General features: G+C 35.3%; 1 protein-coding gene across 1 annotated transcript in view; it reads right to left on the reverse strand.

The window, feature by feature from the left end:
- Positions 1–19,794, reverse strand: part of snap25a (synaptosome associated protein 25a) — a 65,898-nt gene that overhangs the window by 25,182 nt on the left and 20,922 nt on the right. Inside the window, exons 2-4 of the mRNA XM_061987411.2 lie at positions 13,652–13,794; positions 9,439–9,480; positions 5,989–6,037 (exon numbers count right to left, since the gene is read on the reverse strand). Of these exons, the coding sequence (XP_061843395.1) occupies positions 5,989–6,037; positions 9,439–9,480; positions 13,652–13,723 (163 nt within the window). The 5' untranslated portion in view covers positions 13,724–13,794. The remainder of the gene's footprint in view (positions 1–5,988; positions 6,038–9,438; positions 9,481–13,651; positions 13,795–19,794) is intronic.

A 19,794-nucleotide genomic window follows, 5' to 3' on the forward strand; every position in this document is an offset into this window, starting at 1 on the left:
ACAGAATTTAGCGCCCTCTACAATCTGTATTAACAGCGTGCCAGCCCCGCCTCTTGTTATATGCATCTTCTGCTTGCACACGTAAGTGACAGCAACGCATACTTGGTCAACAGCCACACAGGTTACACTGACGGTGGCCATATATAACAACTTTAAGACTCTTACTAATAATGCGCCACACTTTGAACCAAAACCAAACAAGAATGACAAACACATTTCTGGAGAACATCTGCACCTTAACACAACATAAACACAACAGAACAAATACCCAGAATCCCATGCAGCCCTGACTCTTCCGGGCTACATTATACACCCCTGCTACCACCAAACCCCGCCCCCACCCCAACCCTGCTCCCTCACACATCAACCCCCCCTCTGTGCGTCGGTTGAGGGGAGGGGGAGTGTAGCGGGGGTGTATAATGTAGCCCGGCTGCATGGTATTCTGGGTATTTGTTCTGTTGTGTTTATGTTGTGTTACGGTGCAGATGTTCTCCCGAAATGTGTTTGTCATTCTTGTTTGGTGTGGGTTCACAGTGTGGCGCATTATTAGTAAGAGTGTTTAAGTTTTTTATACCGCCACCGTCAGTGTAACCTGTGTGGTTGTCGACCAAGTATGCCTTGCTGTCACTTACACGAGCAAGCAGAAGCACCATACAACGTGTGGCTGGGCCGGCACGCTGGTTGTAGTGGCCGCTAAATGCTGTACCATCACGGCACGTTCGAGAGAACAGTAGCCCTGAAATTCTTTCGGAATCCGCCGGAAAAATCGGGAGGGTTGACAAGCATGACGCTGTCAAGCGCCATTCATATAAAACCCGCGGGCCGCACTAACATTCAATTTTCATATTAAGGTATGGGCCGCGTGTCTGAGACACTTGGTTTTATACATAGCACAAAGCAAAAAAAACAACTTTGTATGCAGTGTTATTTCATTTTAAATTTCAAAAGATTTTAGTGGCTCCCATTGTTTTCTTTAATTTGTGAAACTGGTCAAAATGGCTCTTTGACTGGTAAAGGTTGCCGACCCCTGGGTTACGCCATCATGAGCGCAACACAAGGTTGTAAAAGATTCAAATACAATTCTAAATAAGATGTCAAAAGCAAACTGAAATCAAATACACACAGCTTAAAGATTGATCAATACCTATTTATGATGATTTATCACAATATAACAGAAATATACCTGAACAGAACGTTCATGATGGTTACACCAAGTTTTTGGGGGCATTTTTATGCTATTTCCAAGCATCTCCTTTTTATTATCGTTGATTCTAAATGGTCAAACTAATGCATATTATATATGCATGCCCTAGTAAACAAACAAAAAAGTCATATTTATTTTGATTGTTACATTTTGAAGTACATTTGTGCAGGTGGGTGTGAATGTACCCATTACCAGAGCTGTACACATATAGAAAAAGTGCAACATTAAACAGTTTCAAGTGACTTTCACTCAATCTTCATGTTTTTGGCCAGAAAAATCAGTTTATCCACATTGTCTGCAGAAAGAGCAGGCCTGCTTGCAGTTACAATGTCTCAGTGGGTCAAAATCTAGTTTTTCATGCAACATGGTCTTAAATCTGCTGCTATGAAAACATTTGTTATTACTTTAGCCCTGCCTGACTTGCCGAGGAGAGGCTGCTTAAATGCGGTGTTTGCACGACGCTCGTCTTTCTCTTCGTTGAAGCGATGTTCACTTGGGGGTGGTGACGCTTCAAATGGGTTAGCATGTTTGACGTGTTGGCAGAAGCATACCTTACCGCTGCTGAAAAATTTCGGCAAACCTCCGTCCTCCATTGTTGTATCGCACCGCAAAGCCTTAGTGTTCCCAAACGGGAGATCTTAACGAGGCAGGAGGGTCTTCCAGCTCTGGCTTTTACATGTTGTCGTAGCTCGGCCGATATATGCCGTGTGTTGTGCCTCGGTGTGCATTGTTTACACAACGTGCGCTACGCTGCTTAATATGTCCGTGTGGAAACTCGTTCGGTACACCTCCGAACCGAACCGAAACCCCCGTACCGAAACGGTTCAATACAAATACACGTACCGTTACACCCTTAGTTTATATGCATGTCACCTGTAATTATTACCACTACTGTATATGCTCATTTACTTTATAAATGTACTGATGATGTCCATTTCACACTTGCATGCTAAACCACATTTTGTTGCCTGTATTGTACATGTGCAATGATTCTACTATCTAATTGAGATGCAACATTATTTTATAGCTTTTGTGTTATAGATTAGTGTTTCTTAACCATAGTGCCATTGTCGGGCCGTGAACGCCTTGCCTTCTAAAGGGCCGGCAAAACAAATATGTGTTGTATGTAATACACTTTTCCACCACTTGTGGCAGTAATGACAATTTCAAGCAGACAGAAGAAGTCTGCAGCTAAAGTCATAGAAGTTTCTTTAAACGCAAAAATGATGACTAAAGTGGTGAAGCTGTATTTTCATTTGCACTTTCATTTTATTGGAAGTTTACGGAGCCACTAAAGGGACATGGGGGAAATGTTTTTTGTAATAACTTTTTATTTATTTATTTTTTTTTAGACATGTATCTCGTGCGCAAAAGATAAATGTCTAAAAAAATGTTTTAAAAAGTATAAAATAATTTTTTAAATTTTTTATAACTTTATAAATAGTTTCTCGTGCGCAGGAGAAACTTTCTCGTGTGCACGAGAAACTATTTATAAAGTTATAAAAAATAAAATGTTATGATTTTTTTTTTTTTTTTAGACATGTATCTCGTGCGCAAAAGATAAATGTCTAAAAAAAATTTTTTTAAATTATAAAATTAATTTTTTTATTTTTTATAACTTTATTAATAGTTTCTCGTGCGCAGGAGAAACTTTCTCGTGCGCACGAGAAACTATAAAGTTATAAAAAATAAAATGATATAATTTTTTTTTTTTTTTAGACATGTATCTCGTGCGCAAAAGATAAATGTCTAAAAAAAATTTAAAAAATTATAAATTTTTTTTTATTTTTTTATATAACTTTATAAATAGTTTCTCGTGCGCAGGAGAAACTTTCTCGTGCGCACGAGAAACTATAAAGTTATAAAAAATAAAAATAAATGTATCATTTTTCATTTTTTTCATTTTTTTACACATGTATCGAGATAGTTTCTCATGCGCAAGAGATACAATCTCGTGCGCACAAGATACATGTCTAAAAAATTAAAAAAAATTATAAAATTATTTTTTTTAACTTTATAAAAAGTTTCTCGTGCGCACGAGATACATGTCTAAAAAATAAATAAATACAAATAAATTATAAAAAAAATGTTTCCCCTCATGTCTCTTTAGGGGCTCCATAGAAGTTATATCAAGAAACACTTATTATTAATTTAGTTTACATATGTTAGCACAAAATTGTATGCAAAGAAAAGTTGTCAGTTATTTAAACGTCCCTTCTATGCGTTATATTTGGTTAGTGCTTATTTTTCTAATCAGCCTGACCAAAGCCTAGAAGATTTATGCGTTGAATAAATCATGATCTTTTTGTGATCATGTCATTTGACAAGGTTGTTTATCTGTAAGGTTAGATACGATTAAAATAAAGAGAAAAAATTACTAATCCAGTGGTAATATTTGAGCTGGGCCCCGGGGCCCCGAGGTCAAAAAAGGTGAGAACCCCCGTTATAGTTGCCAGTGTTATGTCTAATATACCTCATTAACAATTGATTTATTTGGTTTTCAGAACAAAACTTCATTTAATAAGATGTGGACACCCCTGCTCGGCCACAACCACATGACCACCTTCAAGGTGAATTAGATAAGCATTGTTTAGGTTTTCAGTAACCATTTTGGATAAAAGTCAATAGATTTTACAGTGTAGTTATATTTGGTGCCTTCTGGGGTTCAATCGAATTATCAACTTGTCATATCTAAGCTTTGGTTTGGGGGCCACAAAGAGCCTGGAATTCATGCGGCCCCTGCATCTGCGCATGAGTCCAAGGAACATAATTGTGCATTGAAGGAATCTTTCACACCAGCCCAATTGTTACAACGCTGTATTTGTGCATTTTGTCATTCACACTGCAAAGCATCAAATGTACCATTTATTAGGTGATGTTTTTTTTTGTTTTTTTTTACTAGGGAACCAAAAGAGCTCCCAGCAAGCCTTGTGGCACTCGATTGTCAGAATGAAACCATAACCTGATAAATAGTACATCAGACGTGGTATTGAACGACAAAAAAACACACAAATCTAGCATTATTTAGCGCAAGGGTACACTGCAAAAAGTCAGTGTTCAAAAACAAGGAAAAACAAACAAAAATGAGGAGTATTTTATTTGAATTAAGCAAAATTATCTGCCAATAGAACAAGAAAATTTGGCTTGTCAAGACTTTCCAAAACAAGTAAAATTAGCTAACCTCAATGAACCCAAAAGTACCTTAATATAAGTATATTCTCACTAATAACAAGTGCACTTTTCTTGGTAGAAAAAAAGAGACCTTTTTGCTCAATATGATGAAAAATATTCTTAAATTAAGTAAATGCTAGTGCCATTATCTTGACATAATGATAGGGCTCGACATTACATTTCTTGTTAATTTATTGTTCTTAATGGAAAGGCAACCGCTTGTTACTCTCGGGGTCTCTTAGCCGCTCAGGCAAATCATATTGTCTAAAAATGCATTTTTCCATGGATAACATGACATCATCGCGCCAAGTGCGTGCTCTTTCAGTCAATTAGTGCGCATATATACAGCCCGGCCCCCGGCCAAAAAAATTTTAATTGTAATTTTGAAGAATTTATCTAAATGTGCATGAACTATTTCTGTTCAAAATTGTTTGAAATGTCACATGTTAAATGTTTAAATATTAACTGTCCGTTTACTGTACTGTGCTAACTGTACTACTATATGAGTACCTATTTTCTATTGTTTTATTGAAAATAAAACAGTTGTGTCAAAATCATGATTTTTTTTTTCATGCTTGAAATAAGAAATTATCAGTAGTTTTATACTTGTGAGTGTTGATGACACAGCTTTGTAGTTTCAAGCATGTTTTACTCAATATAGGTCATCAAATCTCAGCAACAAGCTGTAATATCTTACTGAGATCATTTAGGACCAAAACACTCAAAACAAGTAAAAGACTCGAACATAAAAATCTGCTTAGTGAGAAGAATTATCTTATCAGACAGAAAATAAGCAAATATCACCGTTATTTGAGATATTTAATCTTACTTAGATTTCAGTTTTTGCAGTGTACATCATGAAGAGGGCCGCAATTTCAGGGGCCGGACATGGAAATGTGCATGTTATATTCCTTTTGAGACGGCGTCGACTTAATTACAAAATAAACATGGGCTTTCACACTGCACTGTCAATAAGTTCATTATTCTGCCCTCACTGCTCGTTTTCAGCGTGCGCAGCTAGACAGATAGTTAACAGTTAATGATTTTCCTTTCTCAGTTGTATTTCTTTACAATTCTTCCTACATTTAGGTTTGTACGGAGCCCTTAAAATTATATATATATATTTTTTTAGACATGTATCTCGTGCGCATGAGAAACTTTCTCATGCATACATGTCTAAAAAAATTTTTTTTTAAATTAAAATTTTTTTTTTTTTTTTTTAATTTTTTTATAACTTTATAAAAGGTTTCTCTTGCGCACGAGATACATGTCTAAAAAAAATAAAAAAAAATTATAAAAAAATATTTCCCCCCATGTCCCTTTAGGAGCTCTGTAGGTTTGCAAGACTGAAAAGAAAAAAAAAAGACGTGTGTTCTTGTCTCTCTTAATGATTCTGAACGAATGGCCAAATTCCAAACAAAAGTGCAGATTCCTCTTTGAATTAAGTCTAGTTGAGTACGTGTGTGGTGAAAGATTCCTTGGACTGGTGCACATGCCCATGTGCAGGGGCTGCATGCTGTGTGTGTGTGTGTGTGTGTGTGTGTGTGTGTGTGTGTGTGTGTGTGTGTGTGTGTGTGTGTGTGTGTGGACGTTGCATCCTTGTTTCCACTTACCTCCTTGTTCATCCAACATAACCAGTGTCCTGATGCCGGCATCTTTGCTCTACTCCAAAGTTGGCGTGAGGAAACAAAGGAGAGGGAAACAAAATGGGAGTCAGTGAGAAAACCTCGCAGAGTTTGTGAGAAAATATTTGCTGCCTTCACTGCAAAAAGTCAGTGTTCAAAAACAAGAAAAAACAAAAAACAAAATTAGGGGTATTTTATTTGAACTAAGCAAAATTATCTGCCAATAAAACAAGAAAATTCGGCTTGCCAAGACTTTCCAAAACAAGTAAAATTAGTAGAGATGTCCGATAATGGCTTTTTTGCCGATATCCGATATTCCAATATTGTCCAACTCTTAATTACCGATTCCGATATCAACCGATACCGATATATACAGTCGTGGAATTAACACATTGTGATGCCCCGCTGGATGCATTAAACAATGTAACAAGGTTTTCCAAAATAAATCAACTCAAGTTATGGAACAAAAATGCCAACATGGCACTGCCATATTTATTATTGAAGTCACAAAGTGCATTTTTTTTTAACATGCCTCAAAACAGCAGCTTGGAATTTGGGACATGCTCTTCCTGAGAGAGTATGAGGAGGTTGAGGTGGGCGGGGTTGGAGGGGCGGGTAGGGTCTAGCAGAGGGGTGTATATTGTTGCGTCCCGGAAGAGTTAGTGCTGCAAGGGGTTCTGGGTATTTGTTCTGTTGTGTTTATGTTGTGTTACGGTGCGGATGTTCTCCCGAAATGTGTTTGTCATTCTTGTTTGGTGTGGGTTCACGGTGTGGCGCATATTTGTAACAGTGTTAAAGTTGTTTATATGGCCACCCTCAGTATGACCTGTATGGCTGTTGACCAAGTATGCCTTGCATTAAGGTTTATTGGCGCTCTGTACTTCTTCATACGTCCGTGTACACAGCAGCATTTTAAAAAGTCATAAATTTTACTTTTTGAAACCGATACCGATAATTTGGAAACCGATACCGATAATTTCCGATATTACAGTTTAAAGCATTTATCGGCCGATAATATCGACAGTCCGACATTATTGGACATCTCTAAAACTTAGCTAACCTCAATGAACCCAAAAGTACCTTAAAATAAGTATATTCTCACTAATAACAAGTGCACTTTTCTTGGTAGGAAAAAGAAAAGAGACCTTTTTGCTCAATATGTTGACAAATATTCTTAAATTAAGTAAATGCTAGTGCCATTATCTTGACATAATGATAATTTTTTTTTCATGCTTGAAGTAAGAAATGATTACTTTAAAAAAGTAGTTTTATACTTGTGAGTGTTGATGACCCAGGAGAACCAAACCCAATCATCCACAATCCTGCTCCTCACCCTCCATCACCCTCACACTGCACCTGGCTCGTCCCCATGCACATAAATACTATTCTACTGCATACACGCCGCTAATCTGGCATGCATGGACACACACACACACACACACAAACAGCTGCCTCCTCAGCAGTTGATGAGGAAGGCCACATTGAGTTAGGAGACGTGAGCAGGCAGCAAAAAGGCAACACTGCTGTATAAATTATTCTGTAATTCCCCAAGCAGTAGCAAAGTGTCTCTGGGGGAATTCCCAAGCAGTCAACATGTTCTCCAGCAGCCACTGCAGCGACTAAATGTGCCTTCTCACCCTCCTCCGCTGAAATGATTGATACGTTTTCATATTGATACATTTTATTATTACCAGCAGATATCAATTCCATCAAAAATCGATCAACTTAATAGTTCCCCCAACGTTATGGTCTTAGTTTATTTACAACATGCATACACTTACCATTTAGTACAGAGGTGTCCAAAGTATATATATATATATATATATATATATATATATATATATATATATATATATATATATATATATATATATATATATATATATATATATATATATATATATATGTGTGTGTGTGTATATATGTATATTTACGTGTATATATATATATATATGTGTGTATGTATATGTGTATACATGTAGAAATGTGTATATATATATATATATATATATATAAATATATATATATATATATATATATATACATATTTATATATGTATATGTGTTGTATGTGTGGATTTATAAATGTGTATATATAAATGTATATATAAATAAACATTTACATGTGTGTGTCTGTGCGCGCGTGCGTATATATATATATATATATATATATATATAAATATATATATTTATGTGTGTGTGTGTTTGTATATATATGTATACACATACTCACATGTATGTGTAGATGTATACACAGTGTACATACATATATATATATAGGTATATATATATATATATATATATATATATATATATATAGGTATATATATATATATATATATATATATATATGTGTGTAGATATATACACATATATCCATATACATATATATACATATACATGTTTATATATGTATATAAATATGTACGTCTGTATATATGTATATATGTTGTATGTGTGTATATAATTAAACATTTACACGTGTGTGTGTCTGTGCGCGCGGGCTTATATATATATATATATATATATATATATATATATATATATATATATATATATATATATATATATATATATATATATATATATATAGATGAAGTAGTCTTGTGATTTTTTCCCACACATACATATATATATACATATATACATACATATATATATATACATATATACATATATATATATATATATATATATATATATATATATGTATGTGTGTGTGTGTGTGTGTGTGTGTGTTTGTATGTATATATGTATACACACACACATATACTGACATTTATGTGTAGATATATACACATATGTGTACTTATATACATATCAACAATTATGTAATATACATATATAATATATATAATGCATATATACATAAATATATATATATAGTGTCTATATATATTGTATGTGTATATATAGTATATATATATTGTATGTGTATATATATAGTATATATATATATATATTGTGTATATATACATATATATGATATATATACACATTTATACTATAGATGTATACACATATAATATCTACACATATATACACATATATGTAGTATATAATATTTATATATACATATATAATATATATACACATATATAAATATAGTATATAATATACATACATATACTGTATATACACATATATAAATATACACATATATAATACACATACATATATATAATACATATACACACATATATATAAATATACACATATATAATATATACACACATATATATGAATATACACACAGAATATATATACGTACATATGCATATGTTATGTTCTTGCCTTGTTTTCATTCATTGCTGTTTTAATTCTCCTGTATTGTACATAACTTAGTGATTTTTTTTTCTGTCAGAAGCGCTTTATGAATAAAATATATTTACTTTGATCCAAGAAAAAAGACAATGAGAACATTTGAAGTTTGTTTACCTCTTCCACCAGCTGCAGCATACGACGAGTGCTCTCCAGGGACTGTGGACAAATATGAACATGTTAGTTTCAGGCTACAAACACAAGAAGTTACTCACATTCAACATTAAAACAACATTTAAATTAGTAAGGATGGAACATTCCTGACACGTGACAGTATACCGTCCAATCAAAGCCCTTCATTCCACCATGTTGCCATCTTTCTCTTAAAGCCACGGCGAGAACTAAGTCAAGATGTTGTTTTGTTTCTCCATTTTTTACAGCCCTTCTTTTAACTGTCGCTGCAAAACTGTTCATCACACCGCCATTTTGTGCTCCATGATGAATATTCTGCTGGTCAGTGTGAGTCATGGGGGGGGGCTTCACTGAGGAGGAGATAAAAGACTCGCAAGGTCGAGCGCACTTATGAATACATGAATACACAAGGTGCATCAAGTGCACATGAATATTCATAATGTTACTCATCAAGTGTACATGAATATTCATAATGTTGTCATCCTTTCACCTAAAAGTAACACCTCGGTTTCTGTGCAGGGTGAATTATCTCAACGTCATTGTTGTAGAATGCAATCAAAACAAATACTAATATGGTACCATTATGATACCATTATGATATCGTTATGTACGTGATGGGTTTCCCACAAGAGGGGGGAGTGACACCGTCATTAAATCTGCATCATTGGCTTTGATGCATTTGCAAAAAAAAGTGAGTAAAAAACATGAAAATTAGAATAAATAAATTTAAAGGTGCACATGAAGTTTTTTTGTCTCTTTTTTTTTGTTTTTAATGTTTTATGTCACAAACACAACTGAGCTTATAAGTGCTTTTTTGGGGGGGACATGTGTTTCTTAGCACAATTTTTGTAAGTTGCAAAATGTAAATTAAAAAGTAAAAAAAAAAAATTACATTATGGGGAATTATTTGTAGAATTTTGAGGATTTTGGGGGGGATTCTATCAATTTTGTAATAAGGCTGCAACGTGGCAAAATGTGGACAAAGTGAAGTGTTATTATTGATATTTGAGTGCAGGAGGGTGCGACATCATCGTCAAATTTGCATATTTGGCTGTGGTGCATTTGCAAAAAAGTGAGTTAAAAAAAACATGAAAATTAGAAAAACAGTAAAAAAAAACAAAACATGAAAATTACAATGAATAAATTTAAAGGTGCACGTGAAGTTTTTTTGTCTCTTTTGTTTGTTTGTAATGTTTTATGTCACAAACACAACTGAGCTTATAAGTGCTTTTTTGGGGGGGACATGTGTTTCTTAGCACAATTTTTGTAAGTTGCAAAATGTAAATTAAAAAGTAAAAAAAAAAAATTACATTATGGGGAATTATTTGTAGAATTTTGAGGAGTTTTTGGGGGATTCTATCAATTTTGTAATAAGGCTGCAACGTGGCAAAATGTGGACAAAGTGAAGTGTTATTATTGATATTTGAGTGCAGGAGGGTGCGACATCATCGTCAAATTTGCATATTTGGCTGTGGTGCATTTGCAAAAAAGTGAGTTAAAAAAAACATGAAAATTAGAAAAACAGTAAAAAAAAACAAAACATGAAAATTACAATGAATAAATTTAAAGGTGCACGTGAAGTTTTTTTGTCTCTTTTGTTTGTTTGTAATGTTTTATGTCACAAACACAACTGAGCTTATAAGTGCTTTTTTGGGGGGGACATGTGTTTCTTAGCACAATTTTTGTAAGTTGCAAAATGTAAATTAAAAAGTAAAAAAAAAAAATTACATTATGGGGAATTATTTGTAGAATTTTGAGGAGTTTTTGGGGGATTCTATCAATTTTGTAATAAGGCTGCAACGTGGCAAAATGTGGACAAAGTGAAGTGTTATTATTGATATTTGAGTGCAGGAGGGTGCGACATCATCGTCAAATTTGCATATTTGGCTGTGATGCATTTACAAAAAAGTGAGTAAAAAAAACATGACAATTAGAAAAACAGTAAAAAAAAAAACATGAAAATTACAATAAATAAATTTAAAGGTGCACATGAAGTTTTTTTAATCTCTTTTTTGTTTTTAACGTTTTATGTCACAAACACAACTGAGCTTATAAGTGCCTTTTTGGGGGGGAGGGGGGGCGGTGACATGTGTTTCTTAGCACCATTTTTGTAAGTTGCAAAATTTATATTAAAAGTTAAAAAAAGAATTACATTATGGGGAATTATTTGCATATTTGGCTGTGATGCATTTACAAAAAAGTGAGTAAAAAAAAACATGACAATTAGAAAAACAGTAAAAAAAAACATGAAAATTACAATAAATAAATTTAAAGGTGCACATGAAGTTTTTTTGTCTCTTTTTTTTGTTTGTAATGTTTTATGTCACAAACACAACTGAGCTTATAAGTGATTTTTTTGTGGGGGGGACATGTGTTTCTTAGCACCATTTTTGTAAGTTGCAAAATTTATTTTAAAAGTTAAAAATTCATTACATTATGGGTAATTATTTGTAGAATTTTGAGGATTTTTTTTAATTCTATCAATTTTGTAATAAGGCTGCAACGTGGCAAAATGTGGACAAAGTGAAGTGTTATTGATATTTGAGTGCAGGAGGGTGCGACATCATCGTCAAATTTGCATATTTGGCTGTGGTGCATTTGCAAAAAAGTGAGTTAAAAAAAACATGAAAATTAGAAAAACAGTAAAAAAAAAACAAAACATGAAAATTACAATGAATAAATTTAAAGGTGCACGTGAAGTTTTTTTGTCTCTTTTTTTTGTTTGTAATGTTTTATGTCACAAACACAACTGAGCTTATAAGTGCTTTTTTGGGGGGGACATGTGTTTCTTAGCACAATTTTTGTAAGTTGCAAAATGTAAATTAAAAAGTAAAAAAAAAAATTACATTATGGGGAATTATTTGTAGAATTTTGAGGATTTTTTGGGGGATTCTATCAATTTTGTAATAAGGCTGCAACGTGGCAAAATGTGGACAAAGTGAAGTGTTATTATTGATATTTGAGTGCAGGAGGGTGCGACATCATCGTCAAATTTGCATATTTGGCTGTGGTGCATTTGCAAAAAAGTGAGTTAAAAAAAACATGAAAATTAGAAAAACAGTAAAAAAAAAAAAACAACATGAAAATTACAATGAATAAATTTAAAGGTGCACGTGAAGTTTTTTTGTCTCTTTTTTTTGTTTGTAATGTTTTATGTCACAAACACAACTGAGCTTATAAGTGATTTTTTTGTGGGGGGGACATGTGTTTCTTAGCACCATTTTTGTAAGTTGCAAAATTTATTTTAAAAGTTAAAAATTCATTACATTATGGGTAATTATTTGTAGAATTTTGAGGATTTTTTTTAATTCTATCAATTTTGTAATAAGGCTGCAACGTGGCAAAATGTGGACAAAGTGAAGTGTTATTGATATTTGAGTGCAGGAGGGTGCGACATCATCGTCAAATTTGCATATTTGGCTGTGGTGCATTTGCAAAAAAGTGAGTTAAAAAAAACATGAAAATTAGAAAAACAGTAAAAAAAAACAAAACATGAAAATTACAATGAATGAATTTAAAGGTGCACGTGAAGTTTTTTTGTCTCTTTTTGTTTGTTTGTAATGTTTTATGTCACAAACACAACTGAGCTTATAAGTGATTTTTTTGTGGGGGGGACATGTGTTTCTTAGCACCATTTTTGTAAGTTGCAAAATTTATTTTAAAAGTTAAAAATTCATTACATTATGGGTAATTATTTGTAGAATTTTGAGGATTTTTTTTTAATTCTATCAATTTTGTAATAAGGCTGCAACGTAACAAAATGTGGACAAAGTGAAGTGTTGTTATTGATATTTGAGTGCAGGAGGGTGCGACATCATCGTCACATTTGCATATTTGGCTGTGATGTTTTTGCGAAAAGGTGAGTAAAAAAGATACAAATTTGAATAAATATGAAGTTTTCTGCAGCTTCTTTTTGTTTTGATATTTTTTATGTCACAAACAACTGAGTTTAGAAAGGCTTGGGGGGGCACTGACATGTGTTTCTTACTCTAATTATATAAAGTTGCAAAATGTATTGAAAAAAATATTTTTTTAAAAGTCATTACATTATGGGGTATTTTAAAAATGATGAGGATGTTTTTATTCTAATAATTTTGTGATAAGACATAAAATGTTATCGATATTTGAGAGTATTAATAATATTTCCCTAGTTCCCTAATTCTCGTTGAGAATATTCTGATGAAAATGTTCTTGTCACCTCGTCAGCCAGCTGGTCGGCACGTTGCTGCATGTCTGACAGCTCGTTACGCATGTCGGCGTCGTCGGCCATGGCGGCTGGCTGTGGGGGGAGGAGAGGCTCTCCAACAGGAAGTCAAGATCCTAGAGGGAATCCCCAAAGAGCTGCGGGGAAGACAGAAGACCCAGGAAACATGTGATCAGCTGTCAGTATCGTCAATGATATCACTTGCAAGCGCACAGTATAGCCACGCGTCAATGATATCACTTGCAAGCATACAGTATCATCACACATCAATAATATCACTTGCAAGCATACAGTATCATCACTCATCAATGATATCTCTTACAAGCTATAGTCATTGATATGACTTGCAAGCATACAGTATCGTCACACATCAATAATATCACTTGCAAGCATACAGTATCGTCACACATCAATACTATCACTTGCAAGCATACAGTATCATCACACATCAATGATATCTCTTACAAGCTATAGTCATTGATATCACTTGCAAGCATACAGTATCATCACACATCAATAATATCACTTGCAAGCATACAGTATCCTCACACATCAATAATATCACTTGCAAGCATACAGTATCCTCACACATCAATGATATCTCTTACACGCTATAGTCATTGATATGACTCGCAAGCATACAGTATCGTCACACATCAATAATATCACTTGCAAGCATACAGTATCGTCACACATCAATAATATCACTTGCAAGCATACAGTATTGTCACACATCAATGGTATCTGTTGCAAGCGTGTAGTAGTCATTGATATCACTTGCAAGCATACAGTATCGGCACACGTCAATGATATCACTCGCAAGCGTACAGTATCCTCACACATCAATTATATCACTCGCAAGCGTACAGTATCCTCACACGTCAATGATGTCACTTGCAAGCATACAGTATCACACATCAATGATACCACTTGCAAGCATACAGTATCCTCATACATCAATGATGTCACTTGCAAGTGTACAGTATTGTCACATGTAAATGATATCACTTGCAAGCGTACAGTATAGTCATGTGTCAGTGATATCACTTGCAAGCGTACAATATCGTCACGTGTCAGTGATATCACTTGCAAGCATACAGTATCCTCACACGTCAATGATATCACTTGCAAGCATACAGTATCCTCACACGTCAAGGATATCACTTGCAAGCATACAGTATCCTCGCACGTCAAGGATATCACTTGCAAGCATACAGTATCCTCACATGTCAATGATATCACTTGCAAGCATACAGTATCCTCACACGTCAATGATATCACTTGCAAGCATACAGTATCACACATCAATGATACCACTTGCAAGCATACAGTATCCTCATACATCAATGATGTCACTTGCAAGTGTACAGTATTGTCACATGTAAATGATATCACTTGCAAGCGTACAGTATAGTCATGTGTCAGTGATATCACTTGCAAGCGTACAATATCGTCACGTGTCAGTGATATCACTTGCAAGCATACAGTATCCTCACACGTCAATGATATCACTTGCAAGCATACAGTATCCTCACACGTCAAGGATATCACTTGCAAGCATACAGTATCCTCACACGTCAATGATATCACTTGCAAGCATACAGTATCCTCACACGTCAAGGATATCACTTGCAAGCATACAGTTTCCTCACACATCAATGATATCACTTGCAAGCGTACAGTATCGTCACATGTAAAGGATATCACTTGCATGTGTACAGTATCATCACATGTAAATGATATCACTTGCAAGCGTACAGTATTATCATACACAAATTATATTTCTTTCAAGCGTACAGTATAGTCACGTGTCAGTGATATCACTTTCAAACGTACAGTATCGTCACACAATTATATCACTTGCAAGCATACAGTGTCGTCACACGTCAATGATATCACTTGCAAGCGTACAGTATCGTCACACGTAAATGATACCACTCGTACGTGTACAGTATCATCACACGTAAATGATACCACTTGCAAGCGTACAGAATCATTCAGAGGTGTGGACTCGAGTCACATGACTTGGACTCGAGTCAGACTCGAGTCATGAATTTGATGACTTTAGACTCGACTTGACAAAATGTAAAAAGACTTGCAACTCGACTTAGACTTTAACATCAATGACTTGTGACTTCACTTGGACTTGAGCCTTTTGAATTGACATGACTTGACATGACTTGCTACTTTCCCCAAAACCCAAAGATGAAAAAGTTATTCGGGAGCGCTCCGTATTTTTCATTGTGTACTTGTCTATCAGCGTTGCGTGTGTCAGCTGGTGTGGTCTCAGTACAACAGCCAATCAAATTAGATCTACTTTGTTTTCATCACACAGCATTCATCCAATCAAATTGCAGGACAACCAACGAAGAAGACATGTCCAAACCACACGCCAGTGAACAAAAAATGATACCTAAAATAATTTTGTTTGGGTATAAAAATTACGAGGTGGTCAACACAAAACGGTTTGCAGTATGCAACACATGCGGTTCGAAAATTACTGATGGAGAGGAAACAACTTCCAACTTCGTCCGGCATTTGAAGTTGCACAAAGAACGGTAAGTTGAATGTAAGATAACGTTTATTGGCTAAGTAACGTGACTTTTATTTGCTGTGTAGTTAAATCAGTGAGGCTGTAAACTCACTGCTAACGTTATAACGTTATTGCAAACACGGGAATCTGTTGCAGTTCACTACCTTATTCATACTTTTTGTTCAGTGATTTTTTTTAAGCAGGGTTACGTTAGTCAATATATCACACGTAACGTTAGACGGCGGTCAGCAGCACCGCGTATTTTAGCCACCTAAAAAAAGACAAAAATAGTCAAATAAAGGTCAGTTAAAATGTATACTATATTATGAATATGTGTACCGTTTTAGCTAGCTTTCTGACATACTGTTGGTTGTTTACCTCAGTGGTCCCCAACCACCGGGCCACGGCCCGGTACTGGTCCGTGGATCGATTGGTATCGAGCCGCACAAGAATTTTTTTTTTTTTTTTTTTAATTAAATCAACATAAAAAACACAAGATACACTTACAAGTAGTGCACCAACCCAAAACAACTCTCTCCCCCCTTTTGTTCTGGGCATTGAACATGAAGACTCTTCCTTCACTGTTCCGAGTGGCCATGAGAGTCTTGGCAGTGCCTGCCTCCAGTGCTCCAGTGGAGCGAGTTTTCAGCCATGGTGGCATCATACTACGCCCCCATCGTGCACAAATGACTGACAGACTCTTGGCTAATTTGGTCTTTTGCAGATGCAATGCAGCATAGGGCCCTGACATATAAAAAGTACAACTTTTTTGTTATGTTCACGTATATGTCATGTTTTTTCAATGTTAACACTTTTGTACAAATAAGTACATTTGCACTTTATTTTTCAATGTGTTTGTTCTGTAAAGGAATGAGTTAATGTTTAAAATGACTGGTTAATAGTGCTATTATAAAGTGCAATGTTAGCACAATTTTCTTTCCTGCAATTTAAAATGCACTTGTTTTAATAAATAAATACAGCGTTTGAAAAGCATACACAATCTGTGTTAATATATTAGTCTGTGGTTAAACGACTTGAAAGGACTCGAAACTCAAAATGCAGGACTTAGGACTTGACTTGAGACTTTCCAGTCTTGACTTTGGACTTGACTCGGGGCTTGCCTGTCTTGACTCGGGACTTGACTCGGACTTGAGGGCAAAGACTTGAGACTTACTTGTGACTTGCAAAACAATGACTTGGTCCCACCTCTGGAATCATTACACACAAATTATATTTCTTTCAAGCGTACAGTATAGTCACGTGTCAGTGATATCACTTGCAAGCATACAGTATCCTCACATGTCAACGATATCACTTGCAAGCATACAATGTCCTTACACATCAATGGTATCACTTACAAGCATACAGTATTGTCACACGTAAATGATATCACTTGCAAGCGTACAGTATCATCACATGTAAATGATATCACTTTCAAGCGTACAGTATCGTCACGTGTCAGTGATATCACTTGCAAGCATACAGTATTGCCACACAATGATATCACTTGCAAGCCTACAGTATCGTCACACAATGATATCACTTGCAAACGTACACTATCGTTGCACAATGATATCACTTGCAAGCGTACAGTATCGTTACATAACATCACTTGCAAGCATACAGTATAGTCACGCATCTGTGATATCCCTTGCAAGTGTATAGTATAGTCATTGATATATCACTTGCAAGCATACAGTATCCTCACGTGTCAATTATATAATTTGCAAGCAAACAGTATTACCACACATCAATGATATCACTTGAAAGTGTATAGTTTATGACGTCATTGATTTCACTTGCAAACACACAGTATCGTCACACAACGATATCACTTGCAAGCGTACAGTATGGTCACGCGTCAATGATATCACTTGCAAGCATACAGTATAGTCATGTGTCAATGATATCACTTGCAAGTGTATAGTATGGTCACGCGTCAGTGATATCACTGCCAAGCATACAGTATAGTCATGTGTCAATGATATCACTTACAAACGTACAGTGTCGTCACACAACGATTTCACTTGCAAGCGTACAGTATGGTCACACGTCAGTGATATCACTTGCAAGCATACAGTATTGCCACACAATGATATCACTTGCAAGCCTACAGTATCGTCACACAATGATATCACTTGCAAACGTACACTATCGTTGCACAATGATATCACTTGCAAGCGTACAGTATCGTTACATAACATCACTTGCAAGCATACAGTATAGTCACGCATCTGTGATATCCCTTGCAAGTGTATAGTATAGTCATTGATATATCACTTGCAAGCATACAGTATCCTCACGTGTCAATTATATAATTTGCAAGCAAACAGTATTACCACACATCAATGATATCACTTGAAAGTGTATAGTTTACGACGTCATTGATTTCACTTGCAAACACACAGTATCGTCACACAACGATATCACTTGCAAGCGTACAGTATGGTCACGCGTCAATGATATCACTTGCAAGCATACAGTATAGTCATGTGTCAATGATATCACTTGCAAGTGTATAGTATGGTCACGCGTCAGTGATATCACTGCCAAGCATACAGTATAGTCATGTGTCAATGATATCACTTACAAACGTACAGTGTCGTCACACAACGATTTCACTTGCAAGCGTACAGTATGGTCACACGTCAATGATATCACTTGCAAGCATACAGTATAGTCATGTGTCAATGATATCACTTACAAACGTACAGTGTCGTCACACAACGATTTCACTTGCAAGCGTACAGTATGGTCACACGTCAATGATATCATTTGCAAGCATACAGTATTGTCACACATCAATGATATTACTTGAAAGTGTATAGTTTACGACGTCATTGTCACACACAACACACACACAACGATATCACTTGCAAGCGTACAGTATGGTCACGCGTCAATGATATTACTTGCAAGCGTACAGTATCATGCCTGCTGCACTCATGAGTTGAGGTTGAGCAAGCAGCCAGCAGTGAAAGTCAAACCACAAACCTTTGATTACGTTTGTTAAGTGCTTCATTTGTAGACGCTCCCTGCTGTAAATATGTTTACGTTTGCTAAGTGCTTCATTTGTAGACGCTCCCTGCTGTAAATATGGACGCTCTAGTTTAGTCACTTCATGGACGCAGAGATAAACACCTTCTTGTTCAGCCGCCATTTTCATCTTTATTTCACATCTCTCTACCAGCTTGCATGAGATATCATGTGCGATACAAGCAGTGTGTTTACTTGTGTGTGATATCATGTGCGATCCAAGCAGTCCTGCAAAGTGTTTACTTGTGTGATGTCATGTGCGATCCAAGCAGTCCTAGTGCAAAGTGTTCACTTATGTGCGATACAAGCAGTGTTTACTTGTGTGTGATATCATGTGCTATACAAGCAGAGTGTTTACTTGTGTGTGATATCATGTGCGGTACAAGCAGAGGGTTTACTTGTGTGTGATATAATGTGCGATACAAGCAGAGTGTTTACTTGTGTGTGATATCATGTGCGATGCAAGTAGTCCTGCAGCATGTTTACTTTTGTGTGATATCATGTGCGATACAAGCAGACTGTTTACTTTTGTGTGGTATCATGGGCGATACAAGCAGGGTGTTTACTT

The sequence above is a fragment of the Nerophis lumbriciformis genome, linkage group LG26, assembly GCF_033978685.3.
Source record: "Nerophis lumbriciformis linkage group LG26, RoL_Nlum_v2.1, whole genome shotgun sequence".
NCBI lineage: Eukaryota > Metazoa > Chordata > Actinopteri > Syngnathiformes > Syngnathidae > Nerophis > Nerophis lumbriciformis.